Raw genomic sequence first — 25104 nt, 5'->3', positions numbered from 1 at the left:
CTATCAGTATTTAATGGTGGTAGAAATTTATAGAAATCTAAAATTATTAAATTTTGTTATTTTGTGTAAATAATTTTTTTTATTTTTCTATTTTTGAAAATGTTTTTTTCTAGAACTTGAAAACAGAATTTTTTTTTATTAAAAAAAAACAATAATGTTACCGATCAGAACTTTACTAATCTTATATTCTATTAATCTATATTCTATTAATGGTGATTTTACAACACCTAAATTACAAATTCTATTATTTTTCCAATTTTTTTACTCATATTATCCCTATTTAATATAGAAAAAAAAAATTGATTGTAAAGGAAAGAATGGTGATTTGCCAACACCAAAATTACAAATTCATTATTTTTCCAATTTTTTTCCTCATATTATTACTATTTAATATAGGAAAGAATGATTGTAAAAAAAAATAATATAGAAAAAATTATGACACATGTTAAAGTACAAGAAATTTTCATATAGGGAATACTACCCATTGTTCCTACAAAAATTTAATACTAGGGCACGGATTTTAATTGCCTCTATATTAAATTATGTAGTGTAATTATATTAATTAATATATACCATTTTAGTTGTAATAAATGCAATAATACACCATAACCATTTAATATATGTGATAAATTATTGGTACTATAATCTCAAACTTCTTTAAGAAAAAATAATTGCCACGTGGTCGATTCTCCACCAACCATTAGATGGAAGGTACATATGTTGTATATAGTTTGATTTTTAGAGATGCTAATTTGAATACAATTCACGTGATATGATTATAATAATGTAACCGACAATTTTAAACTGTTAATAATATATTTAAGTGAAAAACGTTTTTGTCACAAATTTTGAAAATATGAATGTTTTGGTCTTGATTATTCAAAGCATTAATTTTTTTTTTTTTTTAAATTCTCGAGTTTTTTAGGATAATTATATTTCGTCGTGAAGTTATCAAAATATACATTTTCTAAATAATAGGTTAAAAAGTTCTTTAAAGTAATTTTATTTTATTATTTTAAATAAGTATATAGCATTTTGAATTATAAAAAGGATAAGTTGAACATATTTTTTCTTACTTAAGATATTAATAAATTAATACAACTATCTTTTAAATTTATTTTAAAACAATTATTGATTAAAAAGTATTGAAAATTAAAAGACTAAATTTACTTATTTTTATTAACTCGTGAACTAAGATATGCACATTTTAAAAATTTGAAAACCAAATGCATATATTCTTCGAAAATTGACACGTGATTAAAAAGATGATTTTCAAAATATTTAAATATGTAACAAGTGGTTATTTAAGATTCTACACACATATAAGGGATGTTATCAATTATAGGAAAATGTGTCAACTTATTCATAAATATAGTAAAATGTTACTGTCTATTAATAATATTTATTATTGATATTGATAGATATTTATCGGTGTATTAGTATCTATCACGGATAGACAATGACATTATGTTATATTTGAAAAAAAAATATATATTTTTTAACAATTTTATAATTTAAAATAATTACCCTATATTTTAGTCACCATGTTTAATTAGTTAACCCATTATTTTATTAAAATAAAATGTCCATCTGCCAATTATTGAAGGGCATGATAGATAATTTTCTCATAATGATTATATTAATAATATCTATTGGACAAAAAGTCTTTCGATGGCCGTGATACCTCCAAATATTGTGACAAACGTTTCTCACTTTTTTTTAGTTTTCAAATTTTGAAAATTAACCTAAGTTTTTAAAATATAATCCTTTTACTTTTCGAGTTTTTAAAAATAAATGTACTTTTTTAATTCTAAAATTTTTAGACATGTGCTCCGAAGGTCTTGGAATAATATTTTTTTATTATTTTAAAATAATTATATGACATTTAAATTAGGAAAATAATTTCATAAAATTAGCTCTCTCGGATTTTTTAAAAGTGAAAATATCATATTTATTTAAAATAATAAAAAAAAAACACTTCAAACTTTGTAAATCTATTCTTATAAACTCAATGACTAAAGAGTACAAACTTAAAGATTGTTGATGTTAAATTCTGGACAGAAAAAAATGCACCTAGTTTTGACGTAATAACAATGCTAAATTTGCGAGGAAGAGATGACTTCTAAAACAAAGAAAAATAGCTATGATTCCAAAGTTAGGTATCAAAATTATAGAATAGAGAAGAAGGCACAAGTTTTAGATCTTACAAAAGTTCCAGCTCTAGATTAAGATATAGCTCTCAAATCAAGTTCAAGTTACCTCATATAGAATTATAATGATGTGTTTATAGGGAGAATGAGATAGAGTTTACCTTTTCCTGTTTGTGATAAGAATGAAATGGATCTTTCTCAATCCTAATAAGTTAGAATTATATGTGATTAAATAAATCTATTTTATCAGTAATTATCTTCCTTTATCTTTTTCTGATTTTTGACAAGTCCAAATTCATCCACAACAAGGACCAAACACTTCTTAAAAATTCTGAGACTAAAAGATACATTTTAAAAACTAAAAGACCAAACACACATATTCTTTAAAATTCAGACTAACAAGATAATTTATGTAAATTGGTTGAATTTATAGGTCAAATACTCAATAATTGGTTGAATCTTCACCATTTAATAAATATAGAGAGGGGCTGAATAAAAGTTAAGATGTCCCAATGACTTGATACTATATTTTTACATTGATTTAACTTAATATGGAGAGATTATATTTTTTTAAAAAAAAAAAAGTGAAAAATGAAACCATGTGTCCTTATATATATGAATTAAATTAAAGTTCTAAACCCTAAGGAAACTCCCACCATAGATTATTAGTTTTGAAGTTTTCTAAAACCTCCCTCTCTTTCTCTTTCTTTTTCCCCTTCTCACCTTCTTCACCAACCATGAACCAAACCCATAGGAACTTGAGATTATCATATCTATAGTCTGCCTTTTAATTATTGTCCCAATATAATCTTCCTCGTCTTCTTCTTCTTAAATGGGATTGTTTAGATCCCTCCTCATTTCACCATTCAAGAAGCTTTGGAATCGTCTTCACTCTCCCCATAGATCAAACCGTAATCCATTCTATCTCTCTCGTTCCTCTTATTCTTAATTGATCATCCACGTCGATTCTTCTATCTTCGTTGTTGTCGATTGATTTGTTTATAGCTATTTCATGATGATTCTCTACAATATAATGCTTTGCCCCAATGGAGGTTGTTTGTGCCCATGGGTCGAGTTAGAACTTTTTTTTTCTTTAAAGATCTAGCTTCGTATGAATATGTTTAGATTGACTATTTTCTAAGTGCTTTTAAAAATACTTTTTTTTTATAAGCATTTAGAAATTTAGCCTAAATTCCAATCAAACCCTACATGTTAATATCCCTCTTGTTTTATTTAGTCCCTGCTTAATGTTTCAATCTAGCCCTTCTGTGTGGTTTACCAATTTTTTTTTATTATTATTATTATTGTTATACATTTTTTTGAGTTAATGTGTGGTAGTGGTGGTAAAATCATATGACATGATATTTTGTGAATATATCTAGCGTTTTATTGGATAAATAAATTCGGCTAGCAAAAAGATAATTACTCATTTTTAAGGTTGGTTTGGTAATTGTTTAGGCTCAATTAGATAACAATGTCCTTTTTTGTTTTTTGTTTTTTAAAGCTAAGCATATAGACAGTACTTCTAAATTTCTTCCTTTATTATCTACTTTTTATCAATAGTTTAAAAAATCAAGCCAAATTTTGAAAGCTAAAAAAATAGGTTTTAAAAATTTGTTTTTGTTTTTGTAATTTAGTTAAGAATTCAATCTATTGTACTCAAAAAAAAAAAAAGATGCAAATCATTATAAGATATTGGAAAAAAATAGGCTTAATTTAAAAAAAATAAAAAACAAAAAAAGAAATGATTGTTCCGGGGCCTTAGTTTTTAAATTTTGAATCTATTTACTCCCAATTTTTCATAATAGTTTTCATCTTTTCTAAGTACATAAAAGAGTATTGAATTCTTAGCCAAATTCTAAAATCCAACACATTTTTAAAAATTATTTTTAAGTTTTCAAAATTTGACTTTATTTTTGAAAATATATATAAAGAAGTTGATAACAAAGCAAGAAATCTAGAAGTAGACAGAAATGTTTATAAATTTAATTTTAAAAAAATTAAAAACTAAAAATCAATAATTACTACTTAAATTTTGTAAGATGGTTGGTAGAAATTTCAATAGGGACATTTTCTCCTTAGGTGGCTTGATTTATTTCAAAATGTCAGGTTAAACTTATCATTAATTAAGTACATTTAATGATTATTAACAAAAGTGATAGGATTTAAAAGAAGTTTAAAACATGTGGGGGACTAAATCTGAACTTTAAAAATAATAGGGACTAAATTAACAAAACATCAAATAATAAGGATTAAAACATTTATTTAAGTTTCATGTGGTAACAACTTCATTTTTTATTTTGGTTATTTTAAATTAAGTATATTTTCTCTCAATTTCTTATAATAATTTATATCTACAATAATTGAATTTTTAGCCAACTTTCAAATTTCAAAAACAAGTTTTAAAAGCTCTTTTTTTAAAAAAAATAAAAAAAATTGGTTTAATTTAAAAAACTATTGATAAAAAGTAGAAAAAATGAAAAATTTTAGAGGTAAAAGTAATATCTATAAATCTAATTTAAAAAAAATAAAAATAAAAAATGAAATGGTTAAGAAATGAGATAAACTTTTAATTCTAATATTTTTTTTAGGGATAGTTTTTAATGGACAGAAATGAATGGGAAAACAAATTAGAGGAAGAAGGTTCAAATTTTATCTCCAAAATGAAAACTCGGCTTGAACTTTTGGTATTATTTTATTTTATGTAGAGAAAGGGATCTACATTTTGTATAAAGATGTGAAGTCTTGCCCTTGTGAAGACGTGCAGATGCTATGGTCCATTCTCGTGGAGTCCGGCTCTCCTCCTAATTCGCCATCGTCGTCATGAATCGAGCTTTTCTTCATTACAAGAGATGACAGTTCTTTGTCCAGAACAGCGATCCGTCATACTACTTTGATACATTTTGTAAAATCTTCTAACATCTCTCTTCTTCTTCTAACTTCTTCTTCTTCCCTTTTTCCATCTCTTGGATTTAACTGGTGGAAATGTTCACAGTATATTAAATACATTCTCACACTTTCATAAAACGTTTAAACCATGATAATTTCTTTTTATTTTTTTTATCTTTTCCATGAAAGAGAGATTTACTTGCATAATATTTTCAATTAAAGAGTTTTTAATTGATATAACCTTTAAAATTTAAGAATTTAAATTGATATTTTTCCCCCTAAAAGTTATTACATATAAGAAAAATACAAATTTGTCTTTTGAGGCTAGAGAAATGTCTCACTTTTAACCTTTTTATTTCAACATTTAAAAAAGGTTGAAAGTGCAAGTATTACTATTTCATCGGCGAACTTTTAAATTAAGTGCAATGTCACTTTTTTTTTATGTATGGTCAGGGTGATTTTTTATATATAAAATAATAATCCAATCCATATCTTAAATCTTCTGGCTTCCCTATAAAAATTGTAGGATTTAAAAATGTATCAATAGGGAATGTTGGGAGCCAACCAAATAAAAATTAGCCAAACATTTAAAAATCAATAAATTTTGACGTGTTGCTTGCGTCGATAGTGTTAGGTAAAATTACTACTTTGGCTCAAGAATGCAAACGTCAGGATTTTCGCTCTCGCTTCTCGCTTCTTTCCTTCTCAATTTGATTTACTATGGTCAAACATCTTCTCGCTTCTCGCTTCTTGTTCTTTCTATTCCCCTTCATAATTTACTTTTTCATGATAAAAAAATCTTCTTGCTTCTCGCTTCTCACTCTTCTTATTCTCATACAATTAGAACAACCGATGAATCAATTGAAAAAGAAAAATCAATCGAAGAAAAAATTGCAGCTTGAAGAAGAAGAATCAAAGAATCGATTGAAGAAAAAACTGCAGACTGAATAAGAAGGAATCAAATAATTGATTAGATTTAAAAAAAAAAAAAGTGCATATTAGATTTTTAAAAAAGAAACGAAAAAGAAAAAGTTGCAAATCGATTAAGAAGGAAGAAGCGTGCACTCGGGGAGAGAGTGGAAATTTCATATGGTGCTAACATAAGCAGAAAGTCAAAATTCATTGATTTTTAAACTTTGGGCTAATTTTCATTTAAGTCCCTTTACAATTTTCTCAGGAGCATTCTACATTAGAGGGGATTGAGCACCCCTCCAAGCAGTAGTTGACAAAGTAGAAGTGAGAATGTCGGCTTGATTAGCGCAAAGAAAATTAAATATCCTATTTGAAAAATATTTTATTTTTTAAAATTATGCTTGTAGATATTATTGTTCAGTATGATTTTTTTTGTTTTGTTATCTATTTTTTTTTAATAATGTTATCAAAATTCATGCCAAATTTTGAAGGAAAAAAAAATAGTTTTTAAAAACTTTTGTGTTTGGTTTTGAAATATGACTAAAAATCCAAATGTTTTACACCTTTTAAAAAATATGAAGGCATAAATAAATAGGGAAACAAACGACCATAAATTTTTTAAAAAGACAATTAGAGCTTGTTTGGTTAGCGATGTTGATTTTGTTTTATGTTTTCATATTCACTAAGTTCGGTTAATATGCGTTTGGCGAACAACCTAAATTCTATTTCTAAAAACTGTTTTCAAATTCCGTGATCTAAATAGTGTAAACCCTGAACACGACATTTTTATGTTTTAATTGTATTCAGATTTTGAATTTTGAATTTTGAATTTCAAAATGCATAATATATTAAATGAAGATAAAAATATTTAGAAATACATCATGTCATGTTATAAACTCAATTCATTCTTTTTAAAATTAAATTTTGTATTATGCAATGTATTTTAAATTGTATAATATTACAAAATAATACTTATACAACATAATGTAATATAGATCATGTTCATAAATAAATTAATAGTTTATTAGCAGCTAATATTTAGTGGATAAGTACAACTAGTTTTAAGATTTATAAATATAATATCGAACACATTTTAAACAATTATATAAATTAGAATCCAGTTCCTGAATATGCTACTAAACAAATATCTGAAAACATGAAGTACAATTATATTTTAGTTGAATCCAATGTGTTTCAAATTTATGGTTTTAGATTCTCTACCAAATAGACCTTAATTATCAAATATGCATAATAGTTCCTATAAATTTGACAGTACGAGTTAAGTGATAGTTGCTTTTTGAAAAAATAAAAATGAAAATTAAGTGAATTTTGTGTAATAGGTAAATTGTAAAAATCGCTCCTAAAATATGGTGGTAGTCGCAGTTACGACTGTTGGGGTTGATGCCCTGAAGTCTCGTGTCCTGTAGTTTGTAAACACATTTTGTACGAATGCTTGTAATGTATAATACATTATATTTACTTTACTTCTTGACTTTGCACATTGGATGTTTTATTTGCTTTACCATAAACCAATAGACTAAAATTTTTGGTCGTCTTTATGTAAATTAAGCACGTATGTGGTGTCATACAAGTGGATCATGTCTTAAGTGATAACCAAAATGGTCTGTAATATATGGATATAGGACGAAAATCTTATCCTGGTAATGCTATAGATGCGATCTGCTTTGTGGAATAGTTACAAGTGTTGTGTCTTGTCACAGATGGTTTGATCCTGATCATCCGTGTAGAGGACATGCGAGCGGGGGCATCCTATATAAAGAGTTTGTATAAGACCTGACCACGTGTTAACGTCTCGTCATATAACTCTGTTCATGACAGAGACTTCACTACACTATGATGACCATATGTAACATGACCTCAATCCTGAGTGAGTTGGGAATTCCTGCTATTGAGGGCGGTCCTTTGATTTGCTTGGATGCGTGTGGCCAGAGCGTCGACTCAAACTTATCACTTTGGGGATTCGTCTAATTTGGGAACTGGGAACTCAGCTACACAAGATGGAGTTTACTCCTTCCCCGAAGCAGGGGTAAGTAGATACATTACTCCCTTAAGGGTTGATCCCGGGGCTTGAACAATGTGGCGCCACACACCTTCTCATGGCTCGAGAGGGTTCACACATAGTAGGAATATGTTGTATTGTTCATTAGAGGGATCAGTGATATTTAAGGAGTAAGATGTAACTACAGGGGCAAAATAGTAAATTGGCCCAATTGTACTTACGAGCATCTGTGAAGGGTACTGATGATTGGTTATATCCGATGGACATAAAAATATATATGTGGTAAGAAGAATTCAGCTGTGGGTCTTTAGTAAAATGCTTGACAGTTAATAGATGGTGGATATTGTGGCTAAAAAGTTTAGTTGGTTATTCACATACCATTGAAGTTTCGAGCCATAGGTTCATAAGGTCCCCTTGGTAGCTTGGATACAAGTTGAGAATTAGTTTTTGAGTCAGTTTGAAATGTTCAAATTAACAAGAGGGAGTTTGATTATATATGATATAATTGACTTTATATATAAGATACATTAATTTTGAAAAAATTAGATATAAATATGATTTATATCTAGTGGAGGAAAAATACTATGGCTAATATATGATATTAAACCATAGGTTATGAATATAATGTGATTATATTTATTATTTATTAATTGGACAGTTATGGGATAATTGGCTGATGTCTCTTCTGTTTTCGTAATTGATGAGTAAGATGAATAATCGTTTTGAGACGCTTAAATAGCTCACAGTATGTTGCGATTCAAGAGAGTTATCGTTTAGTAAATAAGAGCATATATGATAGTGCTGTTTACTGAACGATTGCTTACACCCGCGCGACTACTTACTAAACGATCACTGATCTTTTATTAAACTATCGTATAAACGATCGCTTACTTTTTCCTACACGATCGTATACTTCACCTAAACGATTAAGCATTTTGTCTATACGATAGACGAGTCTTTTTCCCACTTGCTTGATCATTGTATACGATATATTTTCCTCCCCCCCTCTACCAAATCCGAACAAAGCCCACCCTTTGGATTCTCACTCCGAGAATGCTGAAGGCTCTGAGTGATGGTGTCGTCCTCGTTTTCTTGTGTTCGTGCTAAGCTATCTGTGTAGACGATCGAGGTGTTGCTGGATGATTACTTGTTGGTCTAGCAAGAGCGAGAGGTCGTTTGTGGAGAGAGCAAGATTTCAGGTGAAGAAAAGTCTTCAACTGGTATGTTCTTTCGGTCTCTTATTTATTGATCCTTTGCCAGTAATTTAGTGTTCTTAATACATATCTGTATGTTTGAATGTATATGTGGAATTTCTATCACAATGAATTGAAAAGATCCGCTTCCGCTCAGAGGTACTCTTGTATAAGAGTTCATTCAACAACCTCAAATTTTCAACGGTAAAACTTTCCTTGAACTTACACAAATGTTAAAAATTATACCTTGAAACTTATATAATGGTAGAAATGGTAATCATTATATAAGTTTGAGGGTTCGATTTTTATCATTTGAAAATACAATTTTTATAACTATTATTGTAAGTTAGAGAACGAAATTTGAACACTCGGATAAGTTTGAAGATTCAATGATTACAATTTAGGATGTAACTATAATTACTACCATAATTCGAGGATAATTTTTATAATTTACTCGAATTTTATTTGGTCAGATTTTATATATAACATATTAGGTTATTATGTTTTATTATTACATTCCGTTTGTTGTTTAGAAATCTAAGTAGAACTTGACTAAGAAGTCTAAGGTTGGACCACATATATAGTTGAACTTAAGACTATTGGGCTATTTTCCTCTTAAAAAACAACTATTTTGGAGGTATTTTTGGCAAAGTAAAAAAGTTTTAGCATGGCTAAAAATACATTTTCTTTAAAGTTTCATACTTTGGAAATAATATTGAGAGTTTTGAAAAAAGTCAAAAGAAGCATTATTTTTTTAGAAAGTTTTTGTATGGAATACTTTAAACTTAATGCTTGATGGAGAAGCATTTCAAAAAATACTTTTTAAAAATCTGTAAGAATCAAATGTCAAAGTGATTTAGTTTGAAGCACAATTTTACTAAAACTGTATATAATTAAAATACCCTTGTGAACTCGAGTATAATGACAACGCATGTACTAATAAAATATAATATTAAAATAAATATAATAATGAAATAAATTAAACATAATATATAAATTAATAAAATAAAATAAATTAACAAAATATAAAATAAGAAATTTCTCTAAATTCTTTACTTTCTCCAATTTTCATGGATTTTACCCATTGTGTGTCTTCCAAAACCCACCAAATGCACTATCAATTTGACGTGGATTACATGAAAACTAATAGTGTGTAATATTGAGACACAACACATGGACTCGGATAAGTGACACATGACTAATGAACATTAATAATGAGCATCTACATTTTACCTAATTTAACATATTTATAATAAATACCATTTATTAAAACTTAAAATATTTAAAGGGTTATTTTCAAATTTAGGAAAATATCCAAAATATTTTTAAATATAGCAAAATTCTACTGCATCTTTACGATAGACTACTATCTTTGTCGTTTGTGTCGTGATAGACACAGATAATAGTTTATTGTAGTCTATCACAATCTATAACAAATAGACTGTGATATTTTATTACTATTTGTAGACCCTTTTATCATTTAAATCAATGTAATTCAAACAAAGTTAAATTAATGGTCATAATTTAATTGTGATATCTATGAGTCATATGCAACAAATAATTTGAAATACCAAATTGGAAAACTTCTGCTCTTGACTTTCTTTGTTTTGACATAATAGGTGAAAAGTAATTTTTCCAAAAATATATTTAAAAAAACTTAAATTAACTTGACATCAGTCAACTTTTAAATTTCAAAATTAAGCATATAAATATATAAATAAATGCTACTCATAATTTTCGTTATTTCGTTGTCTACCTTTTAAAAGTATTTTTAAGTTTCAAGTTAAATTTGAAACAACATTGTTTAATTTTTAATACATGGTTTTGATTTTTAAAACACTTGCATGTTGTAGATTAAAAAAAATAATAATAAAAATAAAGTTTTAAGTGAAAATAGTATTATAAGCTTATTTTCAAAACTAAAATTTTAAATAACTATTTACTAAAGTTTCAAAAAACTTGTTTTTGTTTTTGAATTTTTAGCCATTTATTCGAAAAATGTAAAAATCATAGAGGAACATATTCATTTCAAAATTTCACTTACTTTGTTTTTACAATCACATAGCTTTTAGAGTAGAATAATACTCAACATTCCTACTTATCCATAAGCCATTGAAAAAATATAATCCTAAAAGGCTTTAAAGTTCATTTGGCCTTTAAAAGCTCTCTTTATAGAAAATATTTCAAAGCATCGATCACATACATTCTCATTTGATCTTATCTTAATCATGACCTTGTTTCTAATATGTATAATCTCCTTGATAAATTAATTTACCATTTCCTATTTAGTACTATGAGTCTTCAATGACAACATACAAAAGTGTTATTAGGGTAGAATAGAGCTGCCAATAAATTTTTTTATGACACTATGTTGTAGTTGTAGCTTTTTCCCCCTTATTTGAATGTCTTGAAACTACGAGAATAAATTGAAAAAAAAAAAAAAAGAAAACGACAACTTTTTTAGAGGTACCTAATAAAAATTTAATATCAATTTGATTGAGACTTAACATTTAAGATTGATAATTTTTCCTCTGGATTGGAGATTCGAATAGAAACTTCATTTCCATAGCTGTAACTTGTAATATTTATGTTTTCAAAAAAGAAAAAAAAACTAGTTGAAAATTAACCATAGAAATTATTTATGAGCATTTTTTATAAAACGAGCACTAAATGAAAATCTTCATAGAACATAAAGATATTTATTTTGAAAAGAATTTGTTTTTTTTTTAAACAAAGAAATTGGTTTCTTGTTTCATTTTTCAATCTTTTAATTTTCTACCCTGAAAATAAAATTACAAATTTGTTATATGGATTGCAAAGTTTCGTTGAGTGAATAAAGTATCTTCTTAGGATCCGTTTGGATTGATTTAAAAAATGTTTTTCACAATACAGATTTTTATTTAAACACTTTTGATAAAAAATATTAAAACACAGTTAAAAAGTTGTTTTTAAGTGGTTGTCATATACTCAAATTTCTTCAAAAATGACTTATATCTAAAATTAAACACTTGAAATGTAATCTAAACACATCATTAATTATTTTAGGTTAAAAGTTTACTACCCCATTCCAACTTTAACGATACAAACAAAAAAAAAAACATAAAAAAGGATGTTAAAATTTTAAAAATTAACTTAAATTAATTTTCAAGTATTTTGTTGGTTAATTTTACAAATAAAAATAAGAAGATATTACCGAATGTATTTTCGTTTATCTTTGGGGAAAAAACTAATGTAAGAGAAAAAAGAAAGAAAAATTTTATTAAGAAAGTGAAAAAAATAAAATGGAAAGCCAAAAGTTAATAGGAATTGAAAATCGAACCCAAGAATTAACAAATGACCCCAAAAAAAGCCCTAATTGGATTCTCGTCCCCCAATTTGTTGGGGGTATTCGTATATAATTTTATAATTTGGAAATACTTTGTGGAGGGAAAATTAGAAATCGTAAATAGTGAAATGACTATTTTACCCCTGTTTAGCTTCAATAATTACGTAGGAACCTACCCTTCTATGAACTGATTTTAATAAAAAGCAACCCAACGACTCTACCCTTCTTCTACAGACTAAAACCCGTCTTCTTTATTTCTCCCTTTTAAACCCAAAATAACAAAATCAAATTATTTTCATTCCAAAATATGAAGAGTTTTGTTACCGAATCACACACCTGTTGACCTCAATAGCGTTCTTCAAGTCCCACGATTCTGTAATTTCTTGAAATTTGCTGCATTGGAACGATGTTCTTCGGTGTTGGCATGCCCGGGGTTTGATCTGTTTTTGTTTTTTTCTCAGTAATTTTTGTGCGTTTTTCTTGTTTTTAAGTGCTTTTTTTTTTTTTTTTTTTTTTTTTTTTTTTTTATATTTGGGTTTGGATCATTTTGCTTTCTGGGGTTTCGGGAGTGGAAGTTGTTTTGTTTATGGGTTTTGTGTGGTGGGAATTTTGGTTAGGTTCAGGGGGTTCTGTTTGAGTATTTTGGAAATTTGGGTGTTCTTGTGGGTATGGAGGAGGAACTGAGTGCTGAGAAATTGTTGAGGAATGATCGAGTTTTGGATGGGGAGGGTGATGAAGCGTTGGGGAATCTTCATGTAGATTGTGAGGAAAATCTGCATTCGGTTTCAATTAGTTGTGATTCTGGGAGAGAGTCGTTGGAGTTGGAAATCCAGAAGGGATATGAGGCGAGAGTTGAGGAAGTTATGGTGGATGCCCTTAAGAGTAGTGAGGAAAATGCTGAAGTGGAAACCATGGTTAGGAAAAGGAGGAAGGTGGATGATGGCCACATTGAAGGTGGAAGTAAAAAGGTAGTGGAGAAAATGAAGAGAAAAATTATGGCCAATAAACTACAGGGTAGTGATCGAATTTTGCGGTCGAGTTTTGTAGTGAAGATAGAGTGCAATAATGTCGTCGATAGTGAAGAGAATAATAGTAATATGGTGGTGCAGAATTGTAGGAGCACTAGGTATGGCCAGAAATTAGTGAATTTGGAGAAGGAAAGTGAAGAACGATTGGTCTCCGGGGATCAGAAGGTAAAAAGAAAGCGTGGGAGACCACGAAAGGTGGAAAAGGAAGCTGAGGAAGTAGTTGTCAGTCCTGTGAAGAAGTTGAAACGTAAGCCTGGAAGACCACCCAAGTTGGAGAGTGAAAAAAACCATCAATTTGTTTATGAGATGAGGAATAAGAAGTTGAAAAAGAAGCGTGGAAGGCCACCCAAGATTAAAAAGGAAAATGACAATTCATTGGTTGGTGAATTGAATACCTTAAAACCCAAGCGTGGAAGAGGAAGACCTCCAAAGTTGCAAAAAAGCAATGGAGCTTTTAAGGATGAGCACCCAGTGGGAAGAAAGGTTAGGCTGGCGAGAAAATTAACTATGAAGTTGAGAAACAGGGTGAGGAGTAATGTGCCAACTGATCGGTTATCATCAGATAAGAGGCATATTAGGAAAGATATACACATGAAAAAAACTTTGCCGGCTGGAAATGTTTTATCTCAGGAAATTTTGGAACCAGAAGCAGCACCGACAGTGAGTTCAAAGGCAATTAATTGCGGTGACAAGACGAAGGAAGTGAAGAAAGTAAAAAAGCCCAAGATCAAAGTAGATGGATGCAAGAGATCAGTAGCAAAGAATTTATTGAGAGAGAGGATTACTGAAATATTAAAAACTGCTGGTTGGACAATTCAGCATAGGCCCAGATTTAATCGGGAGTACAAGGATGCAGTTTATGTAAGTCCAGAGGGGCGAACTCATTGGTCAATCACCCTGGCTTATAATGTGCTTAAAAGACACTATGAAGAAGGTGATGGCGATTCCAAAGTTTATAAGTCTGGTTTTATATTTACTCCAATACCGGATGAAGAAATCATGACACTAACAAGGGTTACAAGAGCAAGGAAGGACAGAGAATTGAAGAAACAAAGGAGAAATGAAAAATTTAAAATGAGAGGGATTGTTGAAAAGACAAAGTGTAAAGAGAAAGCAAGTTCTCCAAGAACAGTTTCCAAGTCGACTAAGAGGAAGAGGAAAAAAGATGTGTCGTACGACCTTGATAATTCCGACCATAACCTAGAAAAGGGATTTCCTAGTTCATTTCAGATACAAAATAGAAAGCGGTGTGCTTTATTGGTTCGAAATACAGAGGAAACTGCCAATTCTTCCAATGATGGGTATTTGCTATATAATGGGAAGCGGACACTACTTGCTTGGATGATAGATTTGGGGATTTTGTCACTTGATGAGAAGGTACAGTACATGAACCAAAGAAAGACACGGGTGAAGCTTGAGGGTAGACTTACAAGAGATGGAATTCATTGCAACTGCTGTGATGAAGTTATTACAATTTCAAAATTTGAAATGCATGCAGGAATCAGCGTTGGTCAGCCACTTGAAAATATATATGTACATACTGGTTCTTCCCTCCTCCAATGCCTGTTGGAATCATGGAATAAACAAAATGAACCACAATGTAAAGGGTACAATTTTGTAGATGTTGATGTTGAAGATCCTAATGATGATACTTGTGGAATTTGTGGAGATGGCGGAGACTTGATTTGTTGTGATAGTTGCCCATCTACATTTCATCAAAGTTGCTTGGATATTAAGGTAAGTGTTCATCATAATATTGGTGTGTGTGAGTTACATTCAGATGCGATCAAGTGACCCTTTTGGGTTCATGCCCTTCCTCTGGGCTACCCGATCCTTTTGGATCCTTTTGGGTTCATGTCCTTCCTTCTGGGCTACCCTAACTCTGTTTAAGTTAAATCTTTTTTTCGGTTGTACAACTAAACTATAAATTCATGTGTAAGGCGTTAATATGTTGAGGTACTCCTGTTTAGTCCTTTCTACATAAGAATTAGACAGGTGAAGAGGAATTAATATATCTGGATGTCTGGATGAGTTTTCAGTCTTGCATATTGCATCAGTTTACACGTGATAGTTTTGTGAAAGTTTCTAAAACTATTTGGGACTTGATTTTTTTTTTTTTTGAAACACTTGGGACATGCTTTTTGTTGCCGTTGTTAGTTGGTGCTTGAATATTTTTCTAATATACCAAAGTTCATAAAAGTTTGCTTAAAAAGGTTGAGGCATTGAGTTTCTAACTGTTTTGTATAACTTTCAGAAGTTTCCTTCTGGTCCCTGGCACTGTTTGTATTGTTCATGCAAATCATGTGGACAAGTCATGGCAGGGTTACATCCAAGGGATGATCATCATGAGGCAGCTGCATATGAGTTGTGGAAATGCCATCTCTGTGAGGAAAAATGTAATGAATCTTTTAAACCTCTTTTTCCTGTGGATTCTTCATTTTATTCTTTTGTAACGCTTATGTTGTCATATTGCTTTTTTGTTAGCAGCATTTCTTGTTGTTAAAATCATATCACTGCTATATTTGACATAGTAAGATAACATCAGATAATCATCATTTTAATCATTCGTAGCATTTGTTTTAATTTGTATTCTGACGACTGTAAAAAGAATTGGGAATAAGCAATTGTTATTTGCAGATCATCCCATATGTCTTCAGACAAATAATGCTTCTGGTGATGACGTGAATAACCCATCATTCTGCGGGAAGAATTGTCAATTGGTAATATTTCAGTTATGTGTTATGATAATCAGACTTGGAAATATGTGACTTTCTTTATGAGTTCATAGTTTGTAATTGGAATTGGATGTTTACCCCTGACACTATGATACTGAAAAACATCTGGTATTCTTAATTTTGGTAAAGTGGCCATGCCACATTTAGGAATTCATCAGTCTATATTTATCTATCCACAGCTTTAAGATAAATTATACCTTGGCATGGTTGTATTTTCCTTGAATAGGAACAAGGCTAAGGTTCTTGGTCATGTATCATGGCATCTTTCTTTGGAATGCAATGCAAATTATTCGAATTCTTTCCTTCCAAATGAAATAAAAAAAAAAACCTCAAGAAAGTTTTTTTAAAATCCGAGGGTGCTTTCACTTACTCAGTTGAACTATATGATGTTGTTCCAGTTACATGAAAGGCTACAAATGCTTCTTGGGGTTAAGCAGTATATGGAAGAAGGATATTCATGGACTCTTCTTCGTAGAAGTGATGTTGGCTCAGATGTTAGTTTCTGCAGTGAAGTAGTTCAGAAGATTAAATGTAATTCCGAGCTTGCAGTTGCCTTGTTTGTTATGGATGAGTGCTTTTTACCTATCATTGACCATAGAAGTGGCATTAATATGATTCATAACATTGTCTATAACTGTGGGTAAGTACCTTTCAACTCTGAGTAACTAATTACTTGTTTATTTATTTATTTTTGTCTGCTTATAAGATATGCGCTAGTTGTTTAGTCGTCTCCATATCGACATAATTTCCCTCCCAGCAACTAGTTCTTGAGGTTGTAGGATACATAAATGGATACGCTTTCATCAATTACTTGGTTTCTATTTGTAATCTATGTGGAAAATATCAATTTATTAGAATGATGAATGTCCATGGAATTTTTAAGTTTATTCACTGAGGAGTTGCTAGTCTGGTTCCTCGACTACTGAATGTAGAATTCTAGTTGGGCAATATCTTAATTTTACATTTTAGCTTTTCCAAATTTACCTTATAAAACACCTGTTACTAGTACTTAGGTGCTTCTGATGACATTGAGATGCTTAATATGATGGGAAATATATATTTATATAATGAGAAAGGGTAATGTATTGATGTGAAGATAAATACAAGTAGGGGGAGCTTATATAAGAGCTCGCCAATTCGTTAGAAGTAAAGGGAAGGATAAATATGAAGTGCTTTTTGATTTGAGATCTCACAAAGCCATAAAGCAATTGACATTGTGATTCATGCATGAGTTGGTTGAAGGAGCGCTCTAATCCACAAGAAATGCGTCAGTTTCTTTCCAGCGAAATAGCCTAGCAAATAGCGGCAGTAGAAAGCTTTCAAACTGATGAGAATATGGCTTTGTTTGTTTTTTTGTCTTGTTTTGTTTTTGTTTTGTTTTCGTTTTCTAATCAGTAAAAACCCGCTGGATAGTTATTTTATTGATTCTACTTCCTTTCTAGCTATCAGCTTTCTCCCCCTTTTTGTAATTTTAGTCTTACTACCCTTGCTAATCAATGGAGGGTTTTTTTTTTTTTTTTTTTCCTTCTTCTTCTTCTTCTTCCTGTAATTATTACTTGATAAGACTTTTTTTTACCCCATTTCCTCATACTAATGAATGGTTACTTTTTCCTATCCAAATAAATAAATAAAAACCGCTGGATGTTTCTGTTTTGAGAAGGTGCATATGGGTCAATGATGCTTTTATTCGCAGCACCACTTAATCACAACTGGTGTTTAACTTGGTAACCAAGGTTATGCATCGTCTTTTCTTCACATCAGTTTGAATAAAGATGGAAGCTTTAGTTTTGGAGAGAAGATGGAAGCAATAAGTCTATTTTTATCTTTTCCACCTTTTCAGCTTACTGGCTCATAGTTATCTTAGTTTCTTTTTCTCTTGTTTTATGATGATACATAGTCATTGGTCTCACTTCTGCTGGCAAAACTAGTGTTTATACGTGAGAGAAGCAAGAAAAATATCATTAGCTAGGAGTGAAACCTCACTTTCCAGGATGATAGTTTTTGTTTCAAGGTTGAAAGTTGAAACTGTATTCCAAAAGCATCACTTTCATTTCTAGATATCGTGGCTCTGAAGTTTCAAATGGCCTAAAGGTTCACCTTAGGGATGATGGATTGTCTAATGGGGAGGCGTGCATGAAGATAGATAATAGCATAATATTTAGGACTGGAATGTCTTATGTGGGTAGGACCTTAATTTTGTCAGCTTAAGACATCTATCCTTCATCAGAAGAGTTGTCTTTTTTTCTTCTTCCATTATGACATATATATGGATGTAAATATGGTGGAATGAGGCAAAATGACCGGCCTCAAAAGCATTAACAATGGCATGTAGAATTTCCATGTATGAACCAAATTTTAAGTCCAATAGCTCTTGTAGTTTTTTCTGGACATGTATTAGCCTATGGATACCTTCGATTTCTTTCAACTTTTGTGCTTGCTGAACTAACTACTAAAGCAACGAAAGCAATGAATGTGTTCTTAATAGTGCTAAATTCCTTTACCAGGTCAAATTTTACTCGTCTAAATTTCAGTGGCTTTTACACTGCAATTCTTGAAAAGGATGACGAGATTATATGTGCTGCATCCTTAAGGTATGTGTCTTGTTTATCATGAGGCTTAAATCCCATTTGGATTCATTGCAAATACTATTGAATTTATCTTAAGCTGTTGGAATGTTCCTTTTGATTTGGAGCTACTTGCCTTTGTTGTATCTTTGTACAATCAATACCATATTTATTATTATTTTTTTTTTGTAAAGAAATGAATATTGTCAACAAAAATGACAATCTAGTGACTTGGTAGATTATTGCCGCTAGGCAATAAATTGCTGTCAGAAGAACAACGAAAGTAAGCCTGCAAATAAGGTTAGAAAATTGCCAACTTCAGAAAGAATGTTGTATTAAAAGTTTTACGTTTACATTTAAACTTAATGATCTTTTTTTAGGGATAAGAAACAAAAGAAAGCAATTTTAATTATTAGTTACCAATTACCATAGAGAAGATCATCACACAAATTAAGAGAAATTGAGGCTCATAGTGACAAGTTTTGAATTTAATCCAGCCCTCATAAGGAGGGTATTACGATTACCATGTTCCTTTTGGACAGCTCTTGACTTCAAAGTCCTAGGTGTGAACTTTAGATAGAAAGTCCAACCTTATATGGCACTCCTTGATTTTCTTGGGCATTTTGGTGTGTTCTTCCTTTTTGCATCTCTATTAGCTTCAAATGGATTCTCGTCACTAATGTGCTTTTGTAAAGCTCTCGTGATTTTGTACACATCATTGTGGAAGCATTTTCTATGAACATCAATGGAGGAGTTGAAAAGTGTCTTTGCATGGGTCTGTGGTTCCTTGCTGCAGGTTGGCATGTCATGGTTCAGTAGGGCACGCTTTGACGTGTCTCTTGGTCCATTAGTAAAGGCATCTTTTTCCCTATTATCTTGCCTTTCTGAGGATGGTGGTAGGTAGCTTTGGCTGATGTGTGGTCTTAATGCTTGGGGAGGTGAAAGGAGGTGGGTAGTTTGATATAAGTCTTACGTTTAAGAAGGCATGCCAACCTTTCCTATCTTCTCCAGCAGATTCTAGGACCTCGTTTAACCTGCCATCGCTATCTAGTTTAACCACGTGGTTGATTTCAGCCAGAACAATTTTCCTATATGTAGTTTGCTCAACCCAGATGGAGTCCAGCTGTGAATTTGGGTTTTTATCATATGAAGATGTCATTGAAGTAAACCACCCGGAATTATCTGAAATACAGTTGGTGCATTTTGTTCATAAACTCTTATGAGAGAGAATTAGAAATGGAAGCTCCTTTGGATCTATTCTAGGGCCGGGCAGTTTTCTTTCCTGACCAATTAAATGCAAAATCGTTGGCCCTGCCGTAATGGAAAGTTCATAACCATACTTTGCGTGCATTCATGTCAAGTATGTTGTATGCCACTTGTTATTTGTAATCCCTCAAATGAACAATGGGAAATCACTCACCTTTTTTTTTTCTTTAATTTATTTTTCTTGGTTTTGGGTGCTTTTCTACCAAAGGTCAGGCTTTGTCCAGTGCTTTGGATGCTATGTATATGTAGCTCTCACTGTCCTCTAGAATATTGTGAACCTCAATCTGGTTTTATTATTTAATGCATTCTACATTATCGTCTTTTTTCTTTTTAAATAATTTTCCAATCCATTTTGAAAGCTGGGCATTAAGAAGGCTTTTGTCATACCCACATTTAGTGTAGTGGATCTGTACACCAGGCTAGTTTTTTTTTTTTTTTTTTCAGTATCCCTATATTGGGGATGTTTTGAATTCTAAAGGGAGGGCTCAAGTATTTTTTGGTTCTCTCTCTCTTTTACTGTTTGATGTTCCTAAGTTAGTTGTATTGCTTCATATATTCGCCCTTAGTTTCTGGTTGTTTGCTTGTCTTGTTAACTATTCGGTGATGGTGGTTGAGGAAGTACTTTGGAACCTATCAAAAGGGTTGAGACTTGTAAAAAGGGTTTATGGAATAGTATGAAACTCAACATTTATCATATATGCTTTCTAGTTGTGGAAGGGAATAGTCTTTTTAATCTTTTTTTTTTTAAAATAAAACTTTTAAATTTACTCCCATGAATTTCTCAACACTAACATTTAGATTCTTTCCTGATTGATGAAATAGGATCCATGGAAATGAATTAGCGGAGATGCCATTCATTGGAACGCGTTATATGTATAGGCGTCAGGGAATGTGCCGTCGCTTTCTTAGTGCAATTGAATCGGTAGGTCATAGTCCATATCCTATTGTATCTTCATGCTATTGTGTATTCTTTGTGCTTCTATAAATTACTAGTGTTTATCAATCTTCTAGATTCCATTTGGCCGTTCCTTGTTTTTTCTACTGGGGTGCGGCATAGACAGAGATTCATAGCAGTAAATAGGTCTTTAGACTTAACTTAGTGGCCATGAGTCAAAATTGGTATCAAGCTTACTGAATTCAAAAGCGTGTTATGTTAGAACTTGGTGAACACTGAAGGTTTTCAAAATTTTTAGGTATCAAATAGAATTCTAAAATATGTTTGGTCAGAGCCATTTTTTATTTTTGATTTTCTTTTTGAACATGGAAGGTTCGAGAATTTTCTACATATCAAATAAATTTACGGAGTTGGGTAATAACGGTGAAGGATCTTGTATATTTTCTTAGTTTGTGGCAGGAGTAGGAGTAGCCATCTTGATCAAAATAATGCTTTAACATATACTACGGTAAAAGGGAATTCTCAGGTTGACTACACCGCTTGTGGACAGTAACTTATATTAGTTCTAGATCGTCTCATTTAATCTGTTATAATTGAATGTAAATATTTCCTTGTGTTAGTAGTTTCCTCTTCCTCTGGAGAGGCTTGATGACATTCAGTAATTTTTACAGAGAAGGAACTAATATATTATTGTGCGAAGGTCAATATCCAAATATGTGTATTAACAGATTTCTGACTTTTTTCGGGTCCTAGCCAACTTATACTAAGTTTATTTAAAATTCATATCATTGCGCTATTTGATTTACTGATGCATGTCTGTTTTTCATCTGTTACCCCTTTCTCTGTCAGGCTTTGTCCTCTCTAAATGTGGAAAAGTTGGTCATTCCCGCAATCTCTGAAGTAAGAGATACATGGACTTCTGTCTTCGGTTTCAAGCCCCTTGAAGAGACTAGCAAGCAAAGGATGAGGAAAATGAGTCTGTTGGTCTTTCCTGGTGTAGAAATGCTGCAGAAACGGCTATTGAAGGATCTTCCAATGGAGCGTACAACTCTTGCAGAAGGTATCTAATTTTTAGGGATTGTGCTCATTGTGCACTCATCGCATTCATACGGCTACAAGTAACTTATTTTATTATTTTTTTTGTTCTTGTAGGATCTAAGTCTTCTCAACTTTCAGAACAACAAACGTTGGAGGTCGTTGCAACCTCTCCTGAAGAGAGACATTCTCCTGCTCCTTGTTTAAATTCATGCAGCGATGGCACTGCACATGATGGATTGAGGATTTCTTGTGGACCTGCAGTTGTTGAATCTGGCGTTAAACCAAATGATAAGATTTCGAATGATGATATGGATAATCCTACTAACAATGTCAAAGCCTATAATGCAGATGTTATTGATAATAATTTTGGGGAAAAGAACCAAACAACGTCTCTTGGTTCTACCATTTCAGACCCTGACGACTGGAAGTCTGAACTAAATGGACAATTGGATGGAAGCTCAGCAATTGATCTGAAGTCCAGTCTGGAGCATCCCAAAGGTACTGCAGGTGTTGATTGCCAGGAGACTGCAGAGAATGGTATTCCTAGAGACAAACTCAAGTCGACTCAGGATGTAAATCAGTCAGAGACAATCAGCTCTAGTAACCTGCAAAAGACTGCTTCAGTACATGATGGACAGACGGTCCTCTTTGATTCCAAAATTGAGAATGGTTCCGATGCCACTTTACATGTGGAAGATAAAACTTGTTCTCCCTCTGGAGGTGATGGGGTTAATGCACATGGTGTATCTGCTAAAGTTTCTTCTAATTGCCATACAATGGAGGACATCGTGTCGTAGGCAGATGACCTAGATTACTGGAATTTCAGCATTTCTTGGAAGGACGATGATGAGCCGGAAGAAGTGATGACTGGAGCATAGTCAAATCTCCACCTCTGAAGCAGAATTAGTTCCTTAGAGAATCCAGATGAACAGTCTACCAAATCAATAGGAGTCTGGTTCACAGATTAACACATGCCACACTGTATAATAGATCACTCTTCTACTAAAACTTAGCTTCTGCTTTGGTTTTTCTTTGCGCCATTGCACAACTGAAGGTAGTTCTGTTGCGGTAACCCTCAGGTATGATTTTGTCAAACCAAGTTACTTATATATCCTTTCGGTCTCAAACCGATGCCTCTTCATTGGTTACCACTATCGGAGTGCGTGTTGCAGAACTCTTTTTGTTGGTCATACTAACCAATTGTGCCATTTTTGGGATGGATGATGATTTATCCACCGCCCCCGACCCCCCCCCAAAAGAACTTTTTTCTAGATATTTTTTTTTCTTGATTGTGCATTTTGAGCAAGTGTTTAGGGAAAAATTTGATCATATGTTCATGTCATCTAACCTGGGGGTAGAAGGGTTTGTACATCCCGTTTTTGTTTCTGGCATACGGTTCTGGAGAGCACTGTAAGTTTTCTTCTTACGTTACTAAAATTCCCTTCAAAAGGGATGTGCATTTTGAAGCCTCCTTGTTTACTGTAAATTAAAAGTTCAATTGGCTTACTATGGAAATGTTATTGCCTTTGTACATCATTTTTTTTTCTGTGTATTTCTCTTTATGTTTTGTTGTGTCAGATAAGCCTTGGAATCAGTTTAAATTTACAAGGTGCCTTTGGAATAGCTTATTTTAAAAATTACAAATATGATTTTGTAGTTTTAAACAAACTATTTTCAAAGTTATATATATATAGTATAAAGTAGTGGCTGCAGCTCCAGACCAAAAGGGTTTTAATGCAAGTATCTGAACTATGAGCTCTCTATAATAACTTTCTCATGGAATTGTGGATTCTAGTTTTATTGTCTTTTCTTTTAATTCTAGCTAATACTTATAGATAATAGTTTTGAATCTCTTCTTCTGTATTATAGACTCCAGAATATCTTTATTATGTTTAGTTTTTAGCCATAAGTAAATCCAAGTCTGGAAAAATTTAGGTTCCTAGCCAAAAGTAATCCAAATTTCATATAGTGATGAGAAATTTGGGTTGAATATGTAGATGAATTTTAGAACATTGGAATGTTGGTAAATTTGAAGATTGAACAAATTCCTACATTTTCTTTTCTATAGGTGGTGTAGAACAATAATATGAGCTAAAGTGGAGAAGGAAAGGAAAATTTCGCTCAATATTCACTTACTGTGGAATTAGTGTGAACTTTGTGGATGGGTGCCTACTAAATTGGTGTTAAAAAGATGAGTTGAATTACAAATTTAGTCCTCGATTCCTGGATTTTTAAGACTACAAATGTAATCGTTGAGTTTTGATATTTTAAAAAATCATGGATATACTAGATAAAAAATTAAAAATTTAGAGTCTAATTCTAATAGAGTAATTAACTTTTAAAATTTTTGAATTTGTGAGGGACTTATTCTGCACAAAATTGAATGTTTAGGAATTTTTGAGACGTCAAATTAAAAGTTTAAGGATTAATTAAAGACTTTAGAAAGTTTGCGGATCAAATAGACACAAATTTTAAAGTTAGACAAAAACTCAACTTTTTCTTAATGTAGATTTCCCAATTCAAGGTTTTATATCCGTGAATGTAATCTTGCATTTGGTTGTCAAGGAAATCCGTAGGATATTAAATTCTAAATTCTAGGTAGGTGACTATCATGGATTGAACTCTTGATCTTATTTTTTATTTATTTTTTTAATAATATTATTATTATTTTAATTTTTATGTTTCCACTACCACTAGGCCAATCTATGATGATTCTTAATTCAAGTTGCTCGTGATTATCTACCAGCAAAAGAGAGTTTCTCATCTATGTAAAACTTTCTTCTAAATTGTCATGGTGTGAGATTTCTTTCTCAATTTTGTTTTTCATTGCAATATATTTCTTGGTAATCTCCTTTTTTGCACAACTCAGCTATGTTCACTTCTAATATTGAACTCTTATCTTGATATCACATTATACTTTGATCAAACTTCCTTTTCAGGAGTTAGAAGAATGAAAAGAAGGGGTTAATTAGATTTTTGGGGTTGAATTTTATTTTAATTAGGTAAAAGGGGTAGTTTTCAACTTATTTAGGTAAAATGAGTGTTTTTTTGTCCTTATCCGAATGCGTCTCTAAGAGACACATTTTGGA

General features: G+C 31.3%; 2 protein-coding genes across 4 annotated transcripts; both read left to right on the top strand.

The window, feature by feature from the left end:
* The first annotated feature begins 2805 nt into the window (after positions 1-2805).
* On the top strand, positions 2806-8445 carry LOC150033708 (uncharacterized). 2 transcript variants are annotated; one of them, XR_016532328.1, is made up of 3 exons: positions 2806-3061; positions 4859-5055; positions 7673-8445. XR_016532328.1 is itself a non-coding variant. In XM_090318105.1 (2 exons), exons 1-2 carry the CDS (start codon positions 2983-2985, stop codon positions 4975-4977), a joined length of 198 nt encoding a protein of 65 aa, XP_090174231.1. In that variant the 5' UTR covers positions 2806-2982; the 3' UTR covers positions 4978-5185. The 2 variants fall into 2 exon arrangements, 1 of the variants encoding a protein (XP_090174231.1); XM_090318105.1 differs by lacking the exon at positions 7673-8445 and having other exon boundaries at positions 4859-5185.
* A 4494-nt stretch (positions 8446-12939) lies between these two features.
* On the top strand, positions 12940-23551 carry LOC120085596 (uncharacterized). 2 transcript variants are annotated; one of them, XM_039041661.2, is made up of 8 exons: positions 12940-15254; positions 15775-15913; positions 16155-16237; positions 16651-16892; positions 18757-18843; positions 20905-21004; positions 21827-22037; positions 22130-23551. In XM_039041661.2, exons 1-8 carry the CDS (start codon positions 13158-13160, stop codon positions 22810-22812), a joined length of 3642 nt encoding a protein of 1213 aa, XP_038897589.1. In that variant the 5' UTR covers positions 12940-13157; the 3' UTR covers positions 22813-23551. The 2 variants fall into 2 exon arrangements, with proteins under 2 accessions (XP_038897589.1, XP_038897588.1); XM_039041660.2 differs by having other exon boundaries at positions 15772-15913.
* The last annotated feature ends 1553 nt before the right edge of the window (positions 23552-25104 follow it).

The sequence above is a fragment of the Benincasa hispida genome, chromosome 9 (assembly GCF_027475165.1).
Source record: "Benincasa hispida cultivar pf3 chromosome 9, pf3_genome.v1.1, whole genome shotgun sequence".
In the NCBI taxonomy this organism is placed as follows: Eukaryota; Viridiplantae; Streptophyta; class Magnoliopsida; order Cucurbitales; family Cucurbitaceae; genus Benincasa; species Benincasa hispida.
The sequence above is the reverse complement of the archived record's forward strand: the minus strand, read 5'-3'. Positions and strand labels throughout refer to the sequence as shown.